At 39.8% G+C, this 26,178-nt stretch overlaps 1 protein-coding gene across 15 annotated transcripts in view; it reads right to left on the bottom strand.

Annotated features, from left to right (window-relative positions):
• The window catches only part of GRB10 (growth factor receptor bound protein 10), a 134,526-nt gene that overhangs the window by 100,863 nt on the left and 7,485 nt on the right, over positions 1–26,178 (bottom strand). For 13 of the 15 annotated variants that reach the window (XR_014942862.1, XR_014942861.1, XM_085537991.1 and 10 more), the window contains one exon: positions 702–799. The exons of the other annotated variants lie outside the window; for them this stretch is intronic. Coding sequence is in view for 10 of the 13 variants with exons in the window: in XM_085537991.1 (XP_085394117.1) it covers positions 702–752 (51 nt within the window). In the remaining 3 variants the exon portion in view is untranslated. The remainder of the gene's footprint in view (positions 1–701; positions 800–26,178) is intronic. 15 annotated transcript variants of the gene reach the window in all.

The raw sequence follows: 26,178 nt of genomic DNA on the forward strand, positions 1-26,178 counted from the left end.
AACTAGAGAAAAAAGGGCAAAAAACAGGTCATGCCTGAAATAACAGATTTGCAGTTCCATAAAAATTACAAAGCATGCATTATACCAACCACAACTGCCTGGAGAAAACACACACAAAAAAAGCCATGAGAACTTGCGTGCATTTTTGCCTAGGACCTTTGAATTGAGGTGGTTTTTTTGTTTGTTTGTTTGTTCATTTTTAATTTAATGCTCTTTGTAACATGCCATATTGGCTGTTTAGATACAGCACAAACATAAGACATGACCAAGTATAAAAACTTCTACCTTTGTTTCTACAAATACAGCATTCAGCAAATGAATCCTTTTTGGTGCAAGACATTTCATCAGTACTGCAGTTTATCATTTTTCTTTTGTTTTTTTTGGGGAGGTGCGGGGAGGAGCAGAGGACATCGGAAAATGAAGTCCAAGTGCCTTCTTTCAAATATGAGCCAACTATTTTGAAGACAAGTATCAGGTCTTAACCAGTGACCCAACTTATTATGTGTTAGTGACCCAGTTTTTTCCAACAGGACTTAAATACAGAATAGTAACAGAGGCTCTGCTACTAAATCTTAGCAAAACCCAGAAAACCGCCAGACAGCTATTAGCAGTTTGATGAAACGTCTGAATGCACAATCAATCACTGGCACATAGCAATATGATGCTACAAGCTGACACGAACATGCAATTTCATAACTTACTATCCGATAAGGAAGATGTAAAAAGGAGTCTGGGCAGCCAGCTAAAGCCATTTGTTCCTTCAAATTTTCTTCAAATTACATCTAGTGCTTCACAGGACCTGCAGAGTACAAACAAACTGTCAGAAACCATACTGAAGCCATCACATCAACTTATTACTGAAAACAGTTGGAGGGGGAAGACCGAGAAGAGCAAGATGAGGTGACAAGGATTTGCATCAACTTTAAGTAGCAAATCTGCAAGTTGGCTATCTGTAGACTAGAAAACATATTCAAATAGGAAAAGGACATATGACACTATTTCCAGGCTAAATGGGTCCTCTATTTCCATGATCTAGGCAACAGAGAAAGCCACTCATCTCACACAGACCCAAGCCCCCATAAGCCTGGAACTTACCAGCCGATGCTACATTCTCATTTGTGGGGGAAAAAAAGGTTCAAATCTGGTATTTAACACAACAAACCCCTGTGCATTAGCCTTCAACATCTAGCTATGCAACCTTTCCCCTTTACCCTCTCCAGCATGTCTTTTCCCTGCAGCTTCATTCTCATGTTGTACATCAGTCAAGTTTTCCATATAAATTTGCATTTAAGTCTTGCATTTCCTTCTCCAAGTGATTATTAACAGCAACTTGATAAGCTAAGCAGTATTTCTTTTAAGCAGCACCTCTACTCTCAGAAACAATTTGATTTCTACATATTTAAAGGTACATATGACTAAAGAAATAAAAACTAATTAAAAAAAAACCAACAGCACTAAAATAAATAAGGCCACTGCGTGTATAGAAGTGTATAGCTAAACAAAAGCATATATGTTAAATAGTATTTGCTGCTCCCAACATCTCTCCCAATCAGTTTTATTCAGGGTAAGATATCCCTGCGATGTCAGCCAAGCTACTTCACTTCTGAAGATAAAATGGGTGGAAGCAAGAGAAGAGACTGAAAAGCAGATACAGAACTTTTGCTTCAACCACTAGCACTGTCTTGTCTAGTTCACTATTACAATTATCAACTATGTCCTCAGAACAACAGACTAAGTTTACAGCTCTCCAATAGGCATGAACTATTACCAAACCAAAGCTCTTGGGAAGATTTATGTGACAGCGAAGTCATGAACAAAGGTAAAAGACCTTGGGAAATCTGCTCCAAGAGGAGGCGCAGCCTTTGGCCCAAGAAAACCATGCCCTCATTGAAACAGCTCTATTCTATCTAGCTCCAGGATAGATTTGGCTGAGATATGGCAGCCTCCCTGCCCTTCAGAAAGGCAGATGCACTTCAGGGAGCTTCTTTCCAGGAAGAAGCTACTGTGCTTCTGAGGTTTTCCTGAGGCACTAACTTTCTGGGGTCAATTTCTACAGCCTATTGCCTTGGCAGAAAGCATTTTCTGGCAACAGCAAGTAATTCAATATGCATAAATCAAGTTGTTTATTCAAGATACTTTGTCCATACCATTTACTTAAGTTTAAGACTAAAATCTTACTGTATTCATTTGTTGCTCTTCGTGTTTGTTTGTTTGATTGTCTGTTGTTTTTTTTTGGGGGGGGGGGGGGGGGGGTGAGGAGAGCGGGGAAGGAAGGGAACAGACTACCTCAAACCATGTAATTCTGTAGAGATGAGGCCAACTTGTTGCTAGGACCTTTCATCATACAGGCCTCTAAACACAGTGGTGTACAGACCCCTAGCTCCCACTGCACACATCTTAAAAGGGAACTGAAGATTTCATTTTCAGGGCGAAATTTCCCTTTTTCTTCTAGTAGGTTCTGGAAAACTTTAACAGAGATTAACAGAAACTCTTTAAATCTTGGCTGAGCACAAAAACAAACCAAAAAAAAAAAAAACAAAAAAAAAAACACCAACTAAAAAAACCTTTTAATGTTGGGAATACTGTCTTCTAAGTACCTCTAAAGTGAAATTAGGCAAGCCACTAGATTAACTGTTCTGTAGTTGGTACAGTACAATAAGAACAGAGAATTGTATTACTAGCCTCTGAACCCACACAGACTGAATAAACTTTACCTAAAGGGATGTAGGAGAAGAATTCTGCCTTGCACTGCAATAATTTTACATTTATTGATTACTTCAGTATTTAGAGAATGGGAAGTCAGGACTGTTGTAAATCCAGCTGTAGATTTTTTGGGGCTGATGATGGCCTTTATCTTGATGTTTCAGCAAAAGCCGCTGATTCACTTACAGCAAGAGAGATTAAATACGTTCCTAAACAATACTAGACCAATTTGTCTGCTCTAGGGTGTGCAGCAGTTTATGCTACAGCTCCATTACAGCAGTGGAAGATCATCAATTACCTCAAACAATAGCTCAAGTCAAGACTGCATAATTTATCAAGACCTATTTGCTTCACTGCTACATTCTTCAGTACTCACTTGTTAACACCACAGAAACAGAGAAAAGCAATAATCTTTAGATGATATCATTCCTTGTCAGTGATACATTAACATTGATTTAAGATTGCATCTCTTTTGTCTGTCTAAAAGCAGTTTATCAAAGTAGTCTTGCCCTACTAATACAAAAAGCCTTTGCTCACCTTTGAGATCTGAGGCCTTGCTGTAGCACGAGATTAATATGTGATATTTTATAGGAAAAGAACTCTATCAATTCACATGTTCAGTTGATTAAAAAAAAAAAAAGATTAAAAAATAGCCAACTATTCTTTCCTATTGTCTTTAAACATGATTTTTAGCCCATACACAGATTCACATGTTCTCCCATGCACATTAAACAGCACAAAAAGGAAAAAAGATATTCAAGTGCCAGTTTTCTGCCCTTTAGATGCAGTAGATGGGGGAGGGAAATTCCAAAGGCTTTTAAGTAGAAAACCTGCTTTGCAGTCAATTACTGTCCCAAAACTCAGTACATTCATGGACGTAGAACAAGAGTCATGGCACAAACCCAGACAATTTGCGCACACTGAAAACCAAGTGACTTCATGTGTCGAGACGGCACATCAATAGCCAAGAAGGTCTTCCATGGACAGTAGCCCTGAACAATGTGCAATCAGGATAAACCCAATTTCAAAGGGTAAGAGAAGATTCACTTTCAACATGATATGCACCAGTCTAAAGAATAGTCTATTGTGAGGCACAACATCTCAGTCTCTCAAAAGCATTAAGCTAAATTGCATAATGTAAACAAAGATTGATATTCACACAGGTATGTATCCTGGAGATTTAATGCTATGAGTTGCTTCTACTTGCATTGAAGTTACTTGGCAAACCAGCAGATTAAGTTACTTATTAACTAGAAATCATGCTTGTCACCAGGCTATGCTTTCTGATCTATCACTTGCTCCTTACATATTCTCAGCAAAGGGAATAGCATCTCTGGAAGCACAGAGCCCACACACCTACAGCCACGCAACAGGGAGATGGCAACAGTACGGTCACTGCAAACCCAGGAAGGTTTCCAGGTTCTACATGTGCCATCTGTCAAAGTCTTTAAATTCGAGAGAAAAAATAATTAAAAAAACACAAAAAAACAAAAAACAAGAAACCACAAACAACTAATCTGCAAGTGGTTGTTAGGAACAGGAGGAGGGTAAGGAAAAAAAAAAGAGAGATTTCAACCTGGCAGAGTTGCAAGACAAGCTCCAGAGCTCTTGAAAATCAGGAGTTAGTTTCTTTTATGAAAGGGTAGCTTAACAAATCTACTGGATGCTATTCTCTTTCAAATCCTGGGTAATGTAGTGTTTGGTTTCTTTTCCTTGTCACATTCTGCTTTCTTCATCTGAACTACTGTAGAAGAAGGGGAGGAAAAAAAGCTTCACTACTGCCTTACATTTTGACCTACCTGAAGGCCTTTCTCCAACACCTCAGGTTTAATAACAAGGTTAAGAATCTTTCCCTCTGTTATGCATCTTTCACTCTCTCAGACATTGTGTCATCATTTTTCCTGCACAGCAAATGTAGATTAAAGGTATGTCCCCACACTTTCTATGTTTCCATGGGCAACCCTACAGCATCTGAACAGATCTCTCAAAATTTATTTCCCCATCCCTCCAAACACCTGCCTGCCTCCTTCCCAACTCTCACGGTCCCTCCCTGCACTCAGTCTCTCATTTTCCCATGCAGAAAACCAGTACTTGGGCAACTTCTATTTCAAAAAATCTCTTTTGCCTAATACTCCAAAATTACCTCATCAAATACTCCAGAACGCCATTGCTCTGCAATGACAAAGGATTCAATGACATTATCCTTGACATCTGACAGCCTACTGAGATTAGTATTAAATAACATTTAAGAATACTTGCTAAGTTTCCTAATAGCTTCCCATTTCCCTTGCACAAGGTGGCATGTGCGCACACATTTTGTTATACGTAAGCACCCAAAACGCATTTGCAAGTCTATGATACAGCACAGCTGCCTACCTAGAGTAATACTTTGAATATGTCTTCAAAAACAACGCATTGTTCTAGCTAAAATATCAAGTGAGTGTTGCACACTAAAATGAAAAGCACTGTTCAAAATATAAATCATCAATCAAAAGCGCTTCAGTCAAGTCCAAATACACCCACGATTCCATACTAAAAAATCTGGTCTTATAAAAAAAGGGAATATAATTCTCTTTGCCATTCTTAATTGCAAAGCTGTTAGTCTAAATATTACACCTTGTAAAGGAAGCCATTTGCCATTGTAATTTTGCCAGAAAGTGAAGAATCTTGGCAACAGCAATTCAGGCTTTTGAAAGCCAAAACAGATACATACTTCAGAAGAAGCACAGAGGAACCGATGCCATCCCACTTTAAGTCTTGCCAAATAAAATTAAATAAAATTAAATATAATATAGGCAGTTCAGCATTTTTGGGTTTCCTGAAGCTGCCTAAAATTCTGAAAAGGCTCCTCAAGACTCAAAGTTTGTGTTTGTCCCATCAGGACAGCTTTGCTTACATTAAAAAGTACTGGGAGAAAAATAGTTACTTTGCACCTTACCCAAAGTACCCAAGCAAAGATTTTTCTCGCCATCCCTAAAGAAAGTACTCTAGCTTAAAAACCAAACTTTGCTAGAAGCCATGAAATATTTATAAAACTGCAGTTCTACCATCTCCCTTGATCACTCGAAATCCTGTTCTACCCTTTAATAGTTAAACCTATAGCTTTGAAGCAGGAACTTTGACAACTAAACAGACTGCCTCCCAGACTAAATGAAATGTTAATTAGACAGAAACTGAAGTAAAGAACACTGCTGCAGTATACAGTATGCAGACCCATTAGCCATATGAAGAAGTAGGGCAGGTCCATAGATGCATGGCTGGGGCAAGAGATGTATAACAAGGCAGCCCAGTGTCATCAGCTGAACATACAGAGAAAGGTAACTAATTTTGCACATATGCTTTCTTGCTACCTTTTCTTCCACAAAACCAAGAAATTTACCCTTACACACTACTGATTCAGTCCTCTCTATGTTGTCCCACTGGATTTTTTTTATTTTTTTTTTTTTAAACAGTCCGTTCACATTTCTCATACTACACACTACACAAACCAAAGTTTTGTAAATTTGGGAAGCAGCCTAAATAATTATTTCCTTCTGTTATTTTAGGCTTTTATTATCCAACCTGAAGACTCAGAGTGAAGTTACACAACAGTTGGGATGATTTAATAGCTTATTACTGCCAAGAACAGGACAGGCATCCCACTCTTCATCAGCCCTTGCTCTGCTTTCTTCCTCCACTTCCTCCCAGCAACTTTCTGGCATTCCCCTTCATCCCCTCTTTCTGCAGCACGTATGGTCCTTAATGAGTTCAGTTTGCAAAATAAAAAAAAATAAAAAAAATAAAAATGATTTTTAAAAAGTTTTCTGTTCTCTTAATTAGTGCATTGTTTTTGCTGGGTTATTCTTCTGTTAACTTTATTAAACTTAGATTTGACAAGCAGCTTGGCTGGCACAAAGTGAATGGCAGCAGAGGATGCGAAGGAAGAGAAGGGAACAGGAACACTCCTCTCCAGTGGCAGCAAAATATAACTTTCATTTTCTTTGTTTACTGCCATTAGGAGCTGGCAAACCTTTCCTGTTGCATGTCTGTGAGAATTACTGCTTTCCAAGCATCTCACGGAAGATAAACATTTGGGTAAGCCTTCAAACAAAATATAAAGTTGCATCTTCTCGAGTGCACTTAATTTCTGCTTTTCTTGAATGCTCACCAAAGCACTGGATTTTGGATCCAGCACAGTAAACCTTCTGTTCTCTCAACCTTCCAGTGGTGTGAATGGCCCTTCTCTCTGACATCAGGGTGGGATTTGAAAGGCAGTGGCTCTTGACCCCCAACCCAGATTAAACTACAGAAAAGACAATTTTCTACATAACTGCTGTAGAAATAGAACGAGTGCATCAGCTTGCACACCATGCATTTTGCTTTTATTGAAGGAAATCATATCGTTACAGATTCTGGGAGAAAACACAGCTTAAATCAACAGTGTATCACTAAGCATCACGTCAAGAAAATGTACCCAAGTATTTCTGTCACCTTACTAAGGTGACAAAAGGATAGGATGCTCCCCACTCCTGCAATCTTTGGAGCCCCCTGACAACAAATGCTAGGAGAGAGAGTAGTTGAAACAAAGAGCAAGAGGGACGCTCAAATTCACAAAGCAGTAATCTAAAGCGTCTGTACCCTGAATTCCCTCTGTTTCCTCAGTTCTCTGCAATCTTCCTTGATTTTGGAGGAAAATCTTCCAGCGTTCTACCTCCCCTTCTAACCAATTCAATATAAAAAGAAAAACTAAGAACAAAACAATCCCTCATGACAACACGATCAGCTTTCACCCAAGATCTATTCTAGCATAATCACAGTTATTCACAGCTTACATTTCTTTGCCTGGATGCTTTTCACATGAAAGCTTCCCTCTCAGTGAGGTTGACACGGAGGGCTTAGCAAAGCTTCTCACGGAACTCAGCAGTCTTTGTAACACAGGACTGGCTACAACACCTTAACCAACCTGCACACAGAGGCGTAGGCAAGTATCTGTCAACGCCACCCACAATTCCTCCTCCCATCTTTCCTGCCTTCTGAAATTTTCACGTGCGTCAAAATATTTCTACTGGATTTAACTAAGTCTGAATGCAGAGCAAGGCCATTAGAGAGGTTTTACATGTTGATGATTTACAGCACTTACTATTAACAGTTAACACAACAGTAAGCTGAAGTGTACATGTGTCACTCACTGTCCTCTATGTACAAGCTCTTTTTCTTTTCCTTTTTTTGGAGAGTTATTAACTAGGATTATCAGAAGCTTTTATTTAGACAGCGAGGCTCATGTTTTTAGAGCAAATCAGTTGACTGAGGCTTTTACAGTTATCTATAATTTACATTAGTGAATAAGCACTAGTTTATTTACATAGTCTAACACCATATAAATGGCTGAAGCTGTAGGGCAAGTTTAGACATTTCAATTCAAACAGAGTGCTTCTCACTCTGATGGTATCTCTGAGTATCACAAGAGGTATACTTAAACAGAGGTTATTCTCACTATACTCCTTTTTCACCAGGTTGGAATACTCAAAACAAAGTCCTTCTATTCAGCCACAGCCAAAATTTCATACTGTAAGCACAGATGCATTCCCCAATCTCAACAGCACATTAATTTGTTCTCTGAAGAATTTTAGGGTGACATATTCCCAAATACGGTTTATTCTAAAGAAGTCAGCTGTACAAACAGCAATAAGCCAGCTGAAATGCAGCAAAGGAATAAGTAATAATACTAACTATTAGCAGCGAACAAGGAAACATATTCTACCTCTCAGTCACAGCAGGATAGGAATTACAATGGTAGAGCTGGTAAGTGATAACACATTGAAGCTACAAGTAGCTCAACAACACAACTGAGCCCTAGACTGCATCAACCCCAAACAAGCTGATGACCACTAGCTCAGCTCCTACATGTAAAGAGCGCAAGGAGACAACTCTAGCAAATGTTGCACTGCTCTCAAAATGAACAGAAGATTCAGCCTTATTCAAGACAGATATAGTAAAGAAGTGCAAGAAATGCGAAAGATAACCCACCCAAACAAAAGCAACAGATGCATTTCTGAGTGACTGGAACACACAAATTGCACCAGCCAGCTTGGAGGACGTAACCAGGAGGCTTCATTGAAGTGAATGAGTGCAATGAAACACTAGCTGTGCCAGAACACAGCTGCAAAAAGTACTCTCGGTTTTAAGATACTGATGTCATAGTTACCTCATGTGTATCTTAGCAGTGCCTTACCAACAATTCAGAGCAATCTCTTATATCAAAGAGAACATTTTGTAATCTCAGGCGCGTTTGCTGGTAGTATACAGCTCAAATGCTCCAAATACATAGGTGATTTACAACCTGACAGCCTGCTGAGAAGAGTAACAGCACAACTAATGTAATGGTTGCTGGTGCTCTATTCTTGGACACAGACTGGGAATTTCTCCTTAAAATAAATAAATAACACAAAGATAAGAAATGCAAAACTATTTATTGCTCCCTCGATCTTTTCAGCCCTTGAAAATGTTTCAATCTGATATTTTTAAAGTGAGTACGCTCGTATACTAGCAAAAATATCTCCCTTGGACAAACAGGGCATAGCTTTTTTCAACTAAGAATACACAAAACAGAAAATAAACTTACAGAATAGGTTAATATTTTATAGAAGGGTTAATGTGTTAATGTGCAAAGGCAAACTGAAGTCTGGCCAATGGATCACATGTTCCACATCCATTCGTGTACACTTATTTATTGCTATTAACCTGCACCTGCAGAAAGAGGAAGGAATATTCTTCTTTGATCCTCAAGGTCATGAGGCAACTGAAATCCCAACTTAACAAAGACGCTGGAGAGGTTCTGTTCTAAGTGTCACAATTTCCATCAAGCTTTTCAAAATGCAGCATTGGAAAGCACAGGAAAGAAACCTGAAATAATACCACCCAGGCTTTGCAGACTATGTCAACTTAATTAGAATGGTATTTTGGCAGCACCCGAACATTACATATCGAAGGCTGGGTAGCAGGCCAAATACTTGACTTGACTAGAATATTTTGCCAAGCCACCTACATTAAGAGCTAGTTCCCTGCTCTTTCAGGGTGCCATATAGGAAATGTGTTGTTTCAGGCTTTATAAGACTATTTAACAGAGGCATGAAACAGTGAAAGTCACCAGCATCAAAGGTTAACTGGATATGCGTTAAACTAGAAACATCCCTAGTTAACCTTCAAACTATAAAGCTGCTGAAGGGGAACATTTGTTCTCAGAGGGCGTAAGCTCCAAATGTGGTGAAAATACCTTCTGTAATTTCTCATTCTACATACCAATGTATTTTAACCCTAAGGACGCTTCTACCCCGAACTTGGAACCCACGCCCAGGTCCCACCCACATCCTTCCATTCCCAATTGTCCATTTGGTACTGGAAGAAGAGGCCCATGTTGCTCACTGAAGTAAACCTATGTCTGGAACTGATCATATCTCTACTACAGGAAAAGTGAAAAAGCTTTATTAAAACCCAGAGCTGCTTGAAGAGATGGCCTCACATAACTGCCTGCTTTAGACAAATACTTGCCAGAGGTTTTCACTCTGCTTTCTCATTAGAAGACAAACGTTTCTTTTACCTAAAGCTCTGATACTTACAGATAACACAGAGATTCCTTCCTTGCAATATCATTCCCTTCATTTGAGCTGCAGTACCATAAAAATTGCTACCACTGCCTGCTATTCTGTCCTCTTTACAGCTTTGTTGGTCTTGGGCAAATTCTGCTATAGTTTAGATGCCATCACACATTTGTTTTCGGCAATATCTTGCCTACATCTCTTCTAATTCAGGAACTCGCATAAGTCAATAGCCTAAATTATAATCAACAGCATTTTCATGAGAACTGTCTCATTTAACTATTAAGCTCTTCATTAAGCAAAACACAACAAAACATGCTTCCCTACTTCAGAACATAAGAGATGCAGAAATGCAGCATTGAAGCTGGATGTCTCTCAAAAGCAAGGCTTGAGAAAGCTATCTCATAGGGAAGAAGTTTTGGTTTTTTGTTGGTTGGTTTGTTTGGTTCATTTTCCCATGGTGCAGGAGATGCTTTGGTTGCCAGAAAAGCTTCAAGTTGTAAGCTAACCCAGCGCTGTCCCCTGAACTACAGTCATGCTGTCATACTCCATTCCTGCTGAACTGCAACTCTCTGTGTAACAGCATGTTGCCCAATAAAGTATTTTGGTAAATTGCAGTATGACTACTCAGAATGGTGAGGTTAGTGGCAAGAATAACAAGGATATCATTTTTCCTATAATTGCAAGCAGAAGTACCAGCCAGAAAAAAAATCTTACAGCTCAAGAAGCTTAGGGTGGTAGAAAACCACTGACAACAGATGGAGAAGTAGAAACACTAAGCAAACAAAAATAAAAAAGACACACCTGAATTTCACTCCAAGTCTGAGGAATGGAAGAGCATGATTGCTTTCCATAAGGCTTTGGTGACAGAGTTCTCAATCTTTTGATATAGGCAACTACTCAGCAAGTGAAGCCCTTTAAACTTCTCAGATCTTATGAGATATATTATATATGTTTTTTATATATAAAATATACATTATATGTATATTTAAAATACATATAAAATATGTATATTTTATATATATATATATATATATATATATATATATATATATATATATATATATACTATATATATTTAAAAAAAAAAAAAAAAACACCCTGGAAAAGCAGAATTGTTTCCCCTTTGTACCACTTAAGAACTGGAAAATGTGCAGGTGGTCCCTTGCGATCACATTTCAAGAGCTTATGAAAAGTCAGTCAGATGCAGTAAGTTACCCCCTAACAAACCAACTCTGCTTCACATCAAGAGAAAAGCCAATCAAGAGTCAATAGCAATTTAAGAAAACTCATCCCATTTGATACGAAAAAAGCACCAGGCTGTCCACGCAGCCAGCAGCAGGGCCTGAGGTGAGGGGCCAACTACAGAGCAAGGCCACAGCACTGCCACAGGTTTCATTCACCATGCCCATGCACAATTCCCACTGCTCATACCGAACATCAGCGCACAGCTCTCGGTCAAGCCATGACCTACACAGCTGGTGGTCACTTGCACAGGGATGGCAAGGGAGCGGTTAAAAGCATGGATTTCACAAGCCCGCAGTTACAAAACAGATATGAGCAAGTATTGTGCTGGCAATTACAACTCTAGCTTTATTTTATTTTTTCCTACCATAAGAGCAGATGTTGCAGTTATTCGAAGGTTTTCACAACCTTAATTGTTGACCTTAATTATTGTTAATCTTTCCCATGCAGTGGAGACAGAGAGACGCCACCCGTGTTTTCTGAAGAAGATAGTGTCCTACGGCGTATGAGTAATAAAAGACAGCATTGTCTGCTTTCTCCCTCCTGTATGAAATATGAGAGTATTAGGATTGGCCAGCAGCATGGAAGAGAAGGGACAAATGAGTGACTCAGCGATTTTATTTATTTTCTGGAGGACACATCTGCTACAGGACAGTGCTATGACTCAGAGGCTGCTTCTCCTTTCCCTGCCCTGAGCATGGTAAAACTTCCAAGCACCAGTGAAAGAAGCATCGCGTTTAGTCTTCAAGACGCCCGAAACAGCTTATCTACAGAGCACCCCATCCACCCCATTGAGCATCAGTGAGCTGCAGTATTAAGAAGCAAAGTGTTGAGTTTCACAGTGCAATATTTAGTTTCATAAACAAATTCTCACACTAGGCAAGAAAGCAAAGTTTCATCCTGTACTTAGGATTGCTGCAACAAATGCACAAAAGCTTCCCTGGTCTTCCCCTATGCTAATGGGAGGCTTGACAGAGACTTGTTGCTCATCAGTGGAAGCTCATCTTTTTGCTGCAGACCACGGAGACTGTTTTCTAAGAAGTACACTCCTCCAAATTTGTTCTGCCAAGTGTACTTGAAGATGTTAACTCAGTGTCCCAGTAACCTGAGAACTGCCAACACTGAAGTGGGACACTGAAGTTCATAAGTGAAACACAGGATGTACTGATGCTGCAAGAGGCACTCCTCCTAGCCTAAGACATAAGCTTCAGAAGTCAGGATGGGGAAGATCAGTTTCACGTTTATGTTTAGCTTCAAAACAAATACCCAACAAACTTGGATACAAGGCCAAACCTGAAGATCTGCTGCAGTTTGTAACTACAGTTCCCGTCCCTTAACCATCACCTGAAGAATATGAAATAAGTTGGGAAAACACAGTGATGTTTCTCCATGAAAGGAGTCTTAAGTGTCACTAATGTCTCCATTCTTTCCAGTGGGTTTATACACCACCTAAAGGAAGACAGAGAATAAGGTGATAAAGTTGTTGACATGGTGAACTATTAAGTCACCTGAGCTAAAACATCACCCAAAGCATGCTGGAACAAACTTGCGATCCTTAGCTAATGAGCAACTGAAAGGATAACCTTAGCTATCCATAAACTGAAGCCAGTATATAAAAAATAATAATAACAACCCTCTCCTTGAGCATCACTGCAATAGCTATCTTAAGGCTTATTTGAAAGCATCAGCCTGGTGTTCAAAAGGGAGATGATAACTCACATGGAAATACAGCATTCAGAATTAAGAAACTGCTGCAAGCAAAGCAGAATCATGACAAGTCATTAAACTCAGGGCACACCCACTTCTCAAAACCTGTGGGCTGTTATGACACCAGAAGAGTAAAATAGAATTAGAAAAAGTACAGAGGAGAGGAATTCCGACAGCAGAAATTAACAGACCCAAATCTTTCAGCTTGGAGGAAAACAGAGGGAGAAGACAGACATCATCTAGTCAGTTATGAATGACACAGGCACAGCGCCCAGAAAATTGACTATTCCCTCTCAAAAGGGAAAGGTAGATAAAAGACCTAAGGTGGATAAGGAATCAGAGAAAAAAAATGATTTCCATGGGATGGTTTGGACATATCAACCTGTTAAAATAATTTAGGCTGAGTACTAGAAACAGCTTGTCAAAAGTTCCTTTTCCCTCCTTTAGAAAAGGAGCCCTGTAACAATTCAGTTTTCAAAGAGAGAAACCAAGACAGCCAAAAAGGATTTTGAGGCCACCAAACAGGCCCTGAGCACAGACAGCAGCAGAAGGCAGGTTCCTAAGCCACAGGCTTTGCAATTCAAGACATCACTATCTTCAGCTGCCAGCCCCAGCATCCCTCTGCTCAAGGTCATGTCCTCCCCTATAGGCTACAGAATAGAGAGCTACTTACCTCTCCACTAAACACATTAACATAGCACTTCCACAGGTTGTGAGTAACAAGGCAAATTGACAGCATTAGACCTTTTTAAAGTTAATATTCCTGCTGTGAATGGTGGGAGCCAGACACAAACTTTACGGTGATGGTGAAGGAGAACTGGAGGGACACCTGGGAGACCAAGAAGCACAGCCTCAGCACCACCACACTGCATCCTCCAGAAGGTAACGCACCAAGTTAACAGATTTGTACCTTCAACAATTTGGCACAGACCTAAAAACTGCAGTTGCTAGGCATCTTCCAAATAGCATTCACTTTTAACAGCAAGTCCTGCTGAGTGCTGCAGTATGCAGAAGGTAGAATACATATAGCTTGCAAGTTGACAAGCACACGCCTAAACACTAGCTCCATACAACACAAAACACAAACTCCTTCACCAGTGTCTGTCCCACAATTCTATAAGAGTTTCCTGCACCCAGGATGTGGTACATCTCAGCATGGATTACAAAAGGTGTGATTTTCATGTTGGGCATCTAATAAGACTCTTCCTTTCCGCATCAGGACAGAATAAGAGCAAATCCAAACATAGAATTTAAAAGAAGATGAAACTTTGCACACCAGAATGAACTCCACCTGAAATCACAAGTTCAACACTGTACTGAAAGCCATTAAGAGTCAGCAATTGAACAAGGCCTCAAGCTCCTCTTTCATCAGCTTTTATTTTGAATGAGATGAAAAACAAATCCAAAATAGCATGAGAGTTACAGCACCAAAAGATTCTGGCTTTTTCATGTTCCCAAAATAACATGCTAGAAAGATATCTACAGAAATACCTTTTAGGTGCATTCAGCTTTCATCTCAAGCATCGTCACGATTCTGTCCAACGTGGTATTTGCATAAGGCTACATGAAGCACTCCCTCATCCACAGCCACATTCTGACAAGGAGAGACAACTGGTACCAATGGCTTCAAAGCACCAGAGCACTCACATACCATCACCCCATCCTCAGAGAAATTCAGATTCCACTAGCTTGCCTCACTGACATCCGAGTGATCTAAGAGACGGTGGCAGTAAGCAGTGTCATCAGAGGTAAAGCCATCAGGAAGGAAGTGATGAAGTGGAAAATCATGCTTTGTTTCAAATGCTTAAAGTTGCAAATTATTTTCACTTTAATTTTTGACCGGGGAATATTTTGATAGGGGAAAAAAAGCAGTAGCAGTAGGTTTGGGTAACCACACTCTGTTTCCTTTATCTCTTGTAGGCAAATCAGGGAAGGATGCATTCTTTGGATAAGCCTCTGCTCCTCAGCTCACCTCAGCACTCCACTCATGGGGAAGGACACAGCCTGCTATCTGTGGTGAGAGGGCACGGTGCAGCCGCCATCACCTCCCACACTCGGCCTTCTAGGAATTTCCCAAGAGACTGCTGCAGGATTAGGAGCCATAATGCTATTAAACACTGCAATATCAAAATCTGAATCAAAGTACACAGTCTCTCTTAAGAGGAAGATTTTTCTTTTTATTTTTAAATGTTTCTCAGATACCTTTCCAGACACCATCAGGAAGCAAGGTCAGAACTGGCAGCTTCGCAAGCAAGACAGTAGGGCTTACTTTCATGTTGAACTCTGCCTACTACTTTAGATTACTGATTGCAGAGCAACAAGTTATTCTCTCCCTAATTGGGTCCCAGTCTAAAATAGTCCTGTTATTTTTAGTACAGTACTTAAGTATCTGAACCGTGGCCTGTACTGCAAAAGCTGGCATGTGTCCCTGGCCATACCAGAAATTCCAATATTAAACAAGAACACACATGCCACATATCTAGGCCAATTTTTGTTCTTTTTTGTTGTCTTTAGTGGGAGACTTTAAAGACTTTAAATGCTAACAGCAGGCCAAAAAGGGCACAGGCATATTCACTAATGCTGCATTTAAAGCCTCTCTACCAGCTACTGTGTGACATGGGAATCAACACAGCAAGAAGAGAGCACAGGGCAGGGTGGCAGTGGTGGAGAGTTCTATAGCACCGATCAGTTAAAGAAAAGACAGTCAACTTGATCTTACAGGATACGGCATAGGTAGAAGAAGAGAATGGGAGTATTTCACTTCAGCTTTCCTTACCACAGATCTCACAAGTTCCTGAGCCACTAGAAAAGAGAAACTAACTGTACCCTGTAACTCACCCCTCTCCTGATCCCTTCCATGCTGTACACACACACTGATAAATTTAAACTAGAAGGCCTGTGTTAAACATGTTCACACACAGAAGGATTATGTAAGCCATGTCTGACAAACAACACGCTTCTGCAAAAGAAACAAGAGAAGATCAAAGCAAGACTTGAGCATTTCCAAGTCAGCCTTTCCACCTTCCATCAGAAGGGTGACCACTGACCAGCAACACACCAATTCCGAAGTATGAAAACTAGAACAGGATCAGAAGCATCATCCAACTGTTCTAATGAGGCCTGCCTACTCCCAAGATACTTCCTCTTACCTTGCATTGTCTTCGTGAACACATTTTTTGTTAGACAAGGAAGAACAGCTTTCCAAAAAGAATTTATTCTGCCCTTTTATTATACGTTCTGGAGAAAGGAAGTCAACTCCCTGGAATAGCTTTCGAGAGAAGATTCTAACCTGAAAGGAGATTGCCAGCCAACAAAAATTTGTTAGTGTCTATTACTACTAGACCATCTGTTCTTGAAACTGTATGTTCCTTTTCAGAAGGAACAGTTTTGTGAACAGTTTTATCATTGTTCGTTGTTTTCATTCCGTAAGCATCCCCTTACCCAACATGTTTCTAGATCTGGTTATGACACGTGACCAAAACTCTATCTTGTTATCTAGTCATATGGGAGCATATTGATATAGTTAAGTGCTTTTTAAACAATTATAGTCTCAGCAGCAGAAGTACCACACAAAACCTCATAGAGCTTATAACTGAGCTGACTGGAACACCAACTAAATAATGTTCTCAAACCCAAATTCAACCAAACTAGCTAACATGAAGATTCAACCTTCAGGCATTCGCTCATTAACCATTTAAAAGGGAAGGAATTTGCTTTTGTATTTTAAGACATCTTTCTACCATTCTCTCTCTGATCTCCAGTTTAATTGGCTTCCAGTTAATCCTCAAATCCAGTATGTTTAAGTTTTAATACTACCTACATATAACCAAAAACAAGTAACAGTTGTTTCTTCTTCCTCATGAGCTACATGCCATGCATTGTCCCTTCACCTGCATTGTAACACAGCACTGAAAAGGAAAAGAGCCTGAAGACGATTACTGCAATTTTTACAATAAGTGGAGGTGAAATCAAGATACAACAAGTAATTAAATAAAAAACCTCATTCTGTAATTCTACAGCAATAAAACAGTGATCAAGGAAAAGGTCAGTACACTCACTTTCTCAGAAAAAGCTGCAGGTAACAAGATGGCCAAAACAAACAAACAGAAAACTAATACTGGTAAAAAAAAAAGAAGCGTAATACAAAAACAGCACAGACCAGACACCACTAAGGTGAAAACATTATCCCAAATTATCTGGTTTTGATTAAGCTGAGTCACGAAAATACTCGTCAGTTAGAGCTTCTGTTAAAAATTCAAGCCATTAGTAATCATTTTTTCAGAATCCATAGAGAGCAGATGAAGTAACAGAGGCTGGAAAAGAGCAAGCAGCAATATTGTAAAGAAGCAAGAGGGGAAAGGAGTGGGAACAAAACCTAAAGAATGATAATTGTTTCTTATTTACACGTGAACTGTTGTTAAATCTGTTAGCACTGAGAAGAAAATAAGAGATCAGAATAAACAAAAACTGATCATTTACGAATAATCCAGGTCAGTCAAACTCAACTTCTAACTCCAGGAAAACACAGTAGCAGTGAATACAGAATCCTGAAAGCACTGTAAAAAAAAATAAAATAAAATAAAATAAAATAAAATAAATAAAAAAATTAAAAAAAAATAATTAAAAAAAAAGTAAGCACTGTCCTGCAGCAGACAATGAAAACAACCATCTTACGGTACGATAGGCAACTGAACGTATTTGCTTGCAGTCAAAAAAACTGGAAAGTCTTTAACAAAATAACATGATAGACCAAATAACTGCTGCAGAGATCTACTTGAAGATCTCCAATACTATTCTCATAGAGATTCTTCAGGTAATGAAGGAAAAAATGACCTGTAAAACCTAGGGAAGCTGCTAACTTAGACAAGCCTATCAGCTTGCTGGAAGACTGAATTGAAAGTAAATTTTACAAACTAGAAAAATCTCTGTTAAGAAAAAAGCAAAATACCATATAAGAGTGTACAGGGAACATATGTGAGAATCAAGAAGTAGCGGTTCTGTTCTACTCATAGCTGATAAAGCTTCCAGCACGATGCTGTATCCAGTTTTCAGCAAATTTCAGAAAAGATCAATTGGAAAGAATCCAAGCGAAAGCAATAGGAACATCACAGAATTAGAAAAACATGACATCTGGGAGGGAAAGAAAAAAAAAAATAAAGAACTGGAATAAAAAACAGAATGAACTGGAGTTTAGCCAAAGAGAAAGTAAGGGTCACGATGATATCCTTCATATATATAAGCCTGCTGCAAAGAAAGAGTTCTCCATGCCCACAACATTCTGAACAAGAAACATAAGTTTAAAAATCAACAAAGAAGATTTAGGAAAACATCACTGGGTGGAGTGGCAGGGAGGGTGTGGTGTGAGGGCACTGAAGAAAGAGGAAAGAAAAATACCAAATCAAAACTGCTAAAAGGAAAAAAAACAATGAGTCAACAAACAGACTGACTGGAGAGTACATGGAGTCTCCCCACCAACGTCACTAAACTTCTGACCCAAAAAAAAAAGTAACTACTTTATATCCCTCAGCTCTTCATTGACCAGTTGGCCTCTCTAAACTCTCCAGATCTAGGACTGGCTGCAAGAGAAATAAAGCCTAAAACAAATGTGATGCAATGAGGTTAATGAGGCGCATGCAGGCTGTAACTTTCTGAGCTGAAATACTTGCAGAGAAAGATAATCTGTTACAAACTGTGCTAAAATATCTTTTTAAAAACCCATCTAACCAATGTACTTACCTCTTGATACAAGGACCCAATTTATGCCCCAGCACTATAAAAGAACCAGAAATTAACTATAAAGAAACACGTGGCCAATGCCCTGCAGAGAGCAGTGCACAGAGAATTTTCCTGGAGGACAAGGAGCAGAAAGACCACGTTGAGTCCACCATCCCGAATATTTTTATGTGCTTAGCCACAGCCTATGAGCCACTGATCAAAATCATAAGGTTTCACTGCCTGTCAGGTTTTTGACAGGTACAAAGAGTGGTGAAAGTTCTTCCAAAGGAGCGTGGAAGAGAATCATCTACATACGGTTGCTCCAGCACAATTAAGTGAAGTTACTTCAGTAAAATACAACTCTATCACTCTGTAGCTTGCCATCAACATTTACGAGGTACCAAAGGAGTTCAAAAGTTATTAAAAGAAGAAAAAACACATACCTAAATCCCTTAAGTATTTTTAGTTCATAAATTGTGAGTACTGAGATGTACCCATCAGCAGACACTAAACCACATCTACATTTGTTCTGTGTAAAACCCTGGGGAATATTTAAAGGGGGAAAAAAAAAACCACCACCAAACAACTCTGATTAGACATAGATGCAAACATTTTTCATCTTACTCTGCTGATTTTCTCTCCCCAGCTCACCCCCCACACACACCGCAGTTTGGCTTCCACCACTTACATCAACTGAAGTAGCCTGGGACGTGCATTTTACAAATCTCACAAATCCTCCGCCCCTGGGTACAACACTGAGCTTAGACTTTAGCCATGCAACTGGAAGATATTTAAGGAAGCCACAGAGGCTTAAGGGTGGCTTTTGGATTGCATCTGCTTTATAAAATACAGTGACAAAAAAAATAGTTATCTGCCATCTTTTTGTAAGTATACCAGAGCAACATGTTGATTCAGAGAGAAATATTTATAAGGCTGTTTCATGCAGTTTTTCTTAAATCCACTGACTAGACCTAACCATTTCTTGTTCTAAGAAATAGGAATTTATGTAAATATCACAGCAACATCAAGGAGAATCTGTGAGTTAAGATCAGGTTTCTATGCATGGGAGGGGCCCGCTGTGGATTTACCAGATTAGCAGTGGTGCCCTTCCCTCACTATCAGGAATGACTTTCTACTCCCTGCTTTGCATCTTCACAACTGCAGATACTGGGATATTGGAGTACTAGCTGACAGTCCACAAAGGCAAATTACCAGTCCTTCCTAAGGAATGAAAAAGCTGGAGGGAAAATAAATAAACAAACAAACAAACAAATAAATAAATAAATAAAAATAGGTGCAGACATTTTAAGTCAAGATAGCTGAGCAATCATTACCCATTTCATAGCATTTAGAGGTACCATTATTTGCATTCAAGCCAGAAGCATTTTTGCTTAGCCACCTCACTGTGTGGTAAACTCTGAGATTCTTGGCTGTCCCAGTTGCCACCAGACCACAGGACATGGCAAATAAACAACTATTCTAAAATGACAATTGTGGTTTAGAGTAACACTGAAGTCAGGCCAAATTTTAGATGTGCAATAGCTACCTGTATCCCACGTGGGATGTTTATCACACACTGCGGTATAAATATTCAGTTCTCTCCAGCTTTTTTCCCCCCCCCTTCTTTCTAACACTTCCTCCACATTTGAAAAGGCAATCATCTCACAAAATTTAATTTCCATAAACTGGGATGTAAAAGCCAATACAGAGCAGTGTAGTGATCACACAAGCAAAATACTGCCCCTAGAAACAGAGGCTCAAGAGGGGCTCTAAAAAGTGGTACTTTCATTCTGAAGAGATGAGTTTTCAGCACTGTCAGAGCCACAACCTGGCCACCCCATAAGCCAAGACGGTTCCCCATACCAGCTCACATCTTCCACACCCTCTTTGCCTGAAGGATAGGACAGAAGCCTGCTTTCATCACACTAGAACTACCTACATAGCCCCAGGAAACAATCTGATTCCTTCTTCTCTCACACTGCTGAGAAATGAGTGCACTAGAAAAGTCAAGACAATTAACAAGTTCAAAGCTACATCAATACTGCCTTCCTTCATGTCCACTGATATGACCATGACCAGAGAGGTCACTTAGAAAAAAGAAAACCAAATCCTCAAAAGCAGACTAGAGTAGCACTTTTTCTTTTACAGCAAGAACCATTGTAAAGGAAAATAAATAAATATTTTTAGTTGATGCTTGTTTGCACTGAAAATTTGGTATTCCAGTAGTATTATTTTATGCTGCAATGGTACCAGGTGGAATAAGTTACCTGGTTACATCAATACTTTTATAAGGATCCCAGAAGACAGTGGGAGGAAGAAACTGAAGCTTTCTCCTCCAAACCCCTCATACTTCACATATAGTTGCAGGACTAACAAGCTTCCAAGGTATCACAGAACCCAAAGAAACCCTGGCCTTACTTAAAACCACGTCCAATGATATCAACAACACATGTGCAATGTGCACATGACATTACTGAAAGGCTCCCATAGGAGATCCCAACAGTTTCAATGATAACATTCCATGAGTGGAGGATGCATACTGTTTAAGTAACTGGTAACTGTGAAAGAGATAGGCCCGCTTCCTACTAGAGAGCATAATACTAGTGGAATACATACTCCGCTTACTAATCCAATAAATTTCCATGGAAGATATGCCGATGATGATCATTTATTTTAAAGCACACCTCTAGCCTTCTCTAGACAGCTTGAACTTGCCTTGATTCAGTGACAACTACCAGTGATTAGCTCCATTTCACCTTTGGGAGAGACTAGTAAGGAAAGATTATTAATCTTTAACGCATTTCTTCTTAGAAGCCAACTCTTAAGTACTTCCTCCACAACACTGTTGCTTACCACCAACCCCAGCTTGCAGCAGTTAGTCATCACTGGGGACTTCTACCAGCTCACCTGATGCAGAGATGCACATATTCCTCCCAACCCTACACCTCAAGAGAGAAAGGGGATATTTGGATAGCAGGGGAGAGGACAGCACAGCCAAATAGCTGCTCAGTGCAGGACTGGAGGTATTGCTGAAGAACTGCATGGAGATGGCCTTGGCTGAAGGACAGGAGGGGGACCAGAAGGAACCATTTGGGAACCCCTATTCTGTACCTGCAGCAAACTAGGATTTTAAAAAGTTTGAAAGCTCCTTAGTCAAAGTACACATTTCTTTGTTTGGGTTCAGACAATTAAGACTCAGAAATAGAGGATGCCTGCACACTTGTAAGAAGAGGTGAAGAACAGCTACTGGATGAAAGCCCACATAGCACAGTGATTTATGGCTCAAACATACGTTTAGGCAAAAATTCAGTCTGACCACACAGCTTGAACATAGATTTGTACTCAAACACTGACTTTAGACAACCCACAGTTGAAAGAAAAAAAAGTCCCCATGGATGCTTCTGTCTGGGCAACTCCTCCCTGAATCACTGCCAAAGCCATTATAGATGTGACATGGCTGAAGTCAAGCAGACAAGTCGGCTAGATCTCTGCTGAGAAGAGGAAGAAGCCTGGCTGAACTATGCAACCATGTTAGCACACCCATAACATTACTTCTGTCATTCATTACTTCTTTCACCGATAGCCCCAAATTGGAATACTGCTATACAAGGGGACTGAAGCATTTATAGCAAATATGACTTATAAATTTGACCTCCATTCAGTAGCTGGTAAGCTATAGTACAGAGCACTCAAAAGATGGGTCAGTGAGATTATAATATATATTTTTTTCATTCTCCAAATGATTTTTCAAAAAGGACAGAACATCATTTCAGACCAAGGCAGACCCCTGTAAGGAAGGCCCAGGATAGATCTCTTCCTCAGAGCATTTGAAAGTTCACATGCTATAGAGTTGGTACCTAGCCAGAAAGTCTGAGCTAGTCATGTAACTCATTTTTAGCATTAGAACTACAGAAAAATGCTAAGGGTGAATGTTTCTGAAGAGAAACAGCATCCACTACTGTGCAATCAAGAACGTAAGAATCCAAATTCCAGCTTTTCACAAGCCTCTGGCCAGTAAAAACAAGTAAAGCCGTGATCTGTTGCCCCACACCAAAAATGAGTCTACATTTCCAAGGTAACCAGACAATTCTTCATTTTCAACCACAGGCAAGAATAGTAACTGAAATTACTAAAGCAGCATCTTATTTTGCTCTTCCTTTGCTTCCCCACTCCCCATCTCAGGTTAAAGAATAGAAGGTTCAGCAAGGCTGAGAAATTTGCAGCTCTATCAAATGCAGCCCCTCAAGATTCATAGGAGTTTGAGTGAGACCTGCCCAACAGAAACCAATATATCATTTCCTAGCAGACATCAGCAGTCATCCCTAATGCCTTTTTTTTGACTTCTGCTGTAGAGATCCCTTTCCAGAGCTGAGCAGAAATCTTGGGACTGTGAGACCCCCCCCACACCTCCCCCTTCAAATAAAAGCAAAGATATTCCAGGAAAAATAATTCTGACCCATGGCTGGCCTGGAACAAGCACGCTTTATCATAACAAGCAAGTGAATCCAATCTCCGTTTTCCCCCATAGCACTGAGGTAAGTACGAACAGCTATTACACTCAGTATTTCTTGTAACATGAATAATGATGGATTTATTACCAGTTACTTCCTTAGTGCTTATGGCTCATGGCAATTGTATCGTAAGATACAGCTACACACTACTTGCATAATCACCTGAAACTGCAGATGTATTATATGCGCTCTTCAAACGTACAGAGCTACAGAAACACTTGTATTACAGTTGCACAATCAAAAAATCCACACCTCACACTGACACATTCTGCATTCATTTTAAGAAAACAGCCAAACAACGTGCATCTAAAAGACTGAAACTGAGACACCATCACTCAGGTTCACGTTTCAGGGTAGTGTGCAGATTGGGCACATAAGATGAACTTTGTCAGAGTTGGGTACTGTGGTTAGGCTGCAGTTGGACTTGATGATCTTCAAGGTCTTTTCCAACCTGGGTAATTCTATGATTATCTCCAAATCCATACACACACTGTAAAAAGCAAATAAATATCAATTCCCTTCCACAGATGACCCTTGCAAATTCAGACAGCCATTGGAAATGCTGTGCCAAGCCAGATCTAGTCAGCAGCTTGTTTGCTTGCACAGCTCTATAACACCTGTTTGGAAATTTGTAGGAATAAAAACTTCTACTGGGGGCTTCCTGAGAAAACCAGCAGGCTTCCCTAGCTGAGTTGGCCCAGCAGTTTGCTATCACTTAAAGAAAACAAGATCCATTCTTCTCTTTGCCATATCTTCCCCTTTCTTTTCCTGCAAGGGCATGTCTCTTTGGCTGCCCCACTGCGTGTTTCCCAGAGCTGATCCCATTTTCTAATCCAGAAGGAAATCAATTCAAGAGAAAACAAGCATGCAGAGCAGCTCTATGCCTAGTTACAGCCAGCAGTGAGCACATATAGCGAATGAGCGAGATAGCACAAGATAAGAGACATTCTGGCAAAACCACATCATCTTTCAGCAGCAGCGAGCAATTTGCATCACTCACACCTTTTGCCTCTTTTCCACAAAAAAGAGAAAGAAAAAAAAGCTTCAATCTTTTCACATCTGCAGACTTTTCATAACAGAAATCATTATTTCAGCACTAGAAAAAAAAAGAATAAAAGTGACTTGTGTCGCTCCTGGCTATATGCTTGATGACTCCCTGACACTGTACTAAGAGCTGCCGAATTGACCTGATGAGTTACTCACAGGATCTATAGAAGCATCACCTTGGCTTGTCCAAATTTCAAATGACTTGGGGAGCAAATATTGCAAGGAAGTGATGGACCATTAGACATTAAGAGAACAAGAAGTTGTCAGAGAAGACTAATATCCAACCTAAACTTGTGCCAGGGCAAACCTTACAAACCTTAACTACCTTACAGAAAAGGTAGTTAAGTACTGGAATAGGCTCCCCAGGGAGGTGGTTGAATCGCCATCCCTGGATGTGTTTAAGAGCCGTTTGGATGTGGTACTCAGGGATATGATTTAGTGGAGAGTTTTTAGAGTTAGGGTACTGGTTAGGCTGCAGTTGGACTTGATGATCTTCAAGGTCTTTTCCAACCTGGGTAATTCTAAGAGTATCAGCAAACTTAAAGTAGGATGATTGTAGCACAGAACTCTTCCTTCAATGTGCTTTCTCAACATCACCCACAAAACCTTTCTCTACTGCTGAGAAGAGTTGGACCACACAAATCACATACTTACCAAAACTGGCTAAGACTAGCAAAACATCTTGTCATTCTTTACGTACGACACTACCGTTAGGACTGTTTTCCAAAGGAGAGGTGAGGAGAAGGTTACCTGACTGCAGTTCAACCAAGTGTTACCATACACCTAAATTCAGTCCGCCATTCACAGCATCAGCTGAAACATCCTTTCACAGTGCTCCTCTGACTCTCCATGTGTTAACAACATAATCCCCCTCGCTAGCAAGGAACTCCAGAGAGATTTTTCCTGACCTTTTCAGCGTCAGCACTAGAACAGAAAACGCATACGAAATTAAAGTAAGAAAGCCCTGCACACACTGCACTCCTACAGCTCATCTCATAGCCTCCTTCTTCAATTCCCCCAAAGTCTTTTTGAAAAGAAAGCCAATGCCTCCTCCGAAGCCTTTCAGATGTTAAATGTCATGGCTGCGGGTAATGCGAAAATATCCTACCAGTTAAGAATTTCAAAAGCCATCAGCTTATGGAAATCAAATATAATCTGTGACATTATATTTTGATCAGTCTTAGAGCATAGTAATGAGCTATTTTGATCGCTCCCTCCTTAAAGAGCCTTCACTAAGAATTATCACTTAAAAACAAGAAATGAAGCTACAATTCTAGCAGCAAGGAGGGGGAAAAAAAATAAATAAAGACAACAAAAACTAACATTTCCATCTCAACTTTTTGGAGTCCAGAATCCATGAGATAAAACACTTTACCCAATGGAAAAAAAGACCAACAACACAGACTTAAAGTTGGTGAGTTCTTTCATAAATTGTTACAAACACATAAATTTGTGCCTAGAGTATAGATACTGGTAGTGAATCTGCCTCTAGGGTAAAAATTAATGGTGAGCAGTAGTCTGCCTTCAGAATTACACTGCACAGATGCTTTTCTCTTGAAAGCTGTTTACTACACTCCTCACTGTGACCAAACACAGCAACCTGAACATAACAGTTGAAATGAGGCAAGAAAAAAAACAAAGCAACCTGACCCACCAAGAAAGCGTTTGCTGGCACT

Source organism: Coturnix japonica, chromosome 2 (assembly GCF_054131305.1).
Source record: "Coturnix japonica strain WE chromosome 2, WE-NBRP24, whole genome shotgun sequence".
Taxonomy (NCBI): Eukaryota; Metazoa; Chordata; class Aves; order Galliformes; family Phasianidae; genus Coturnix; species Coturnix japonica.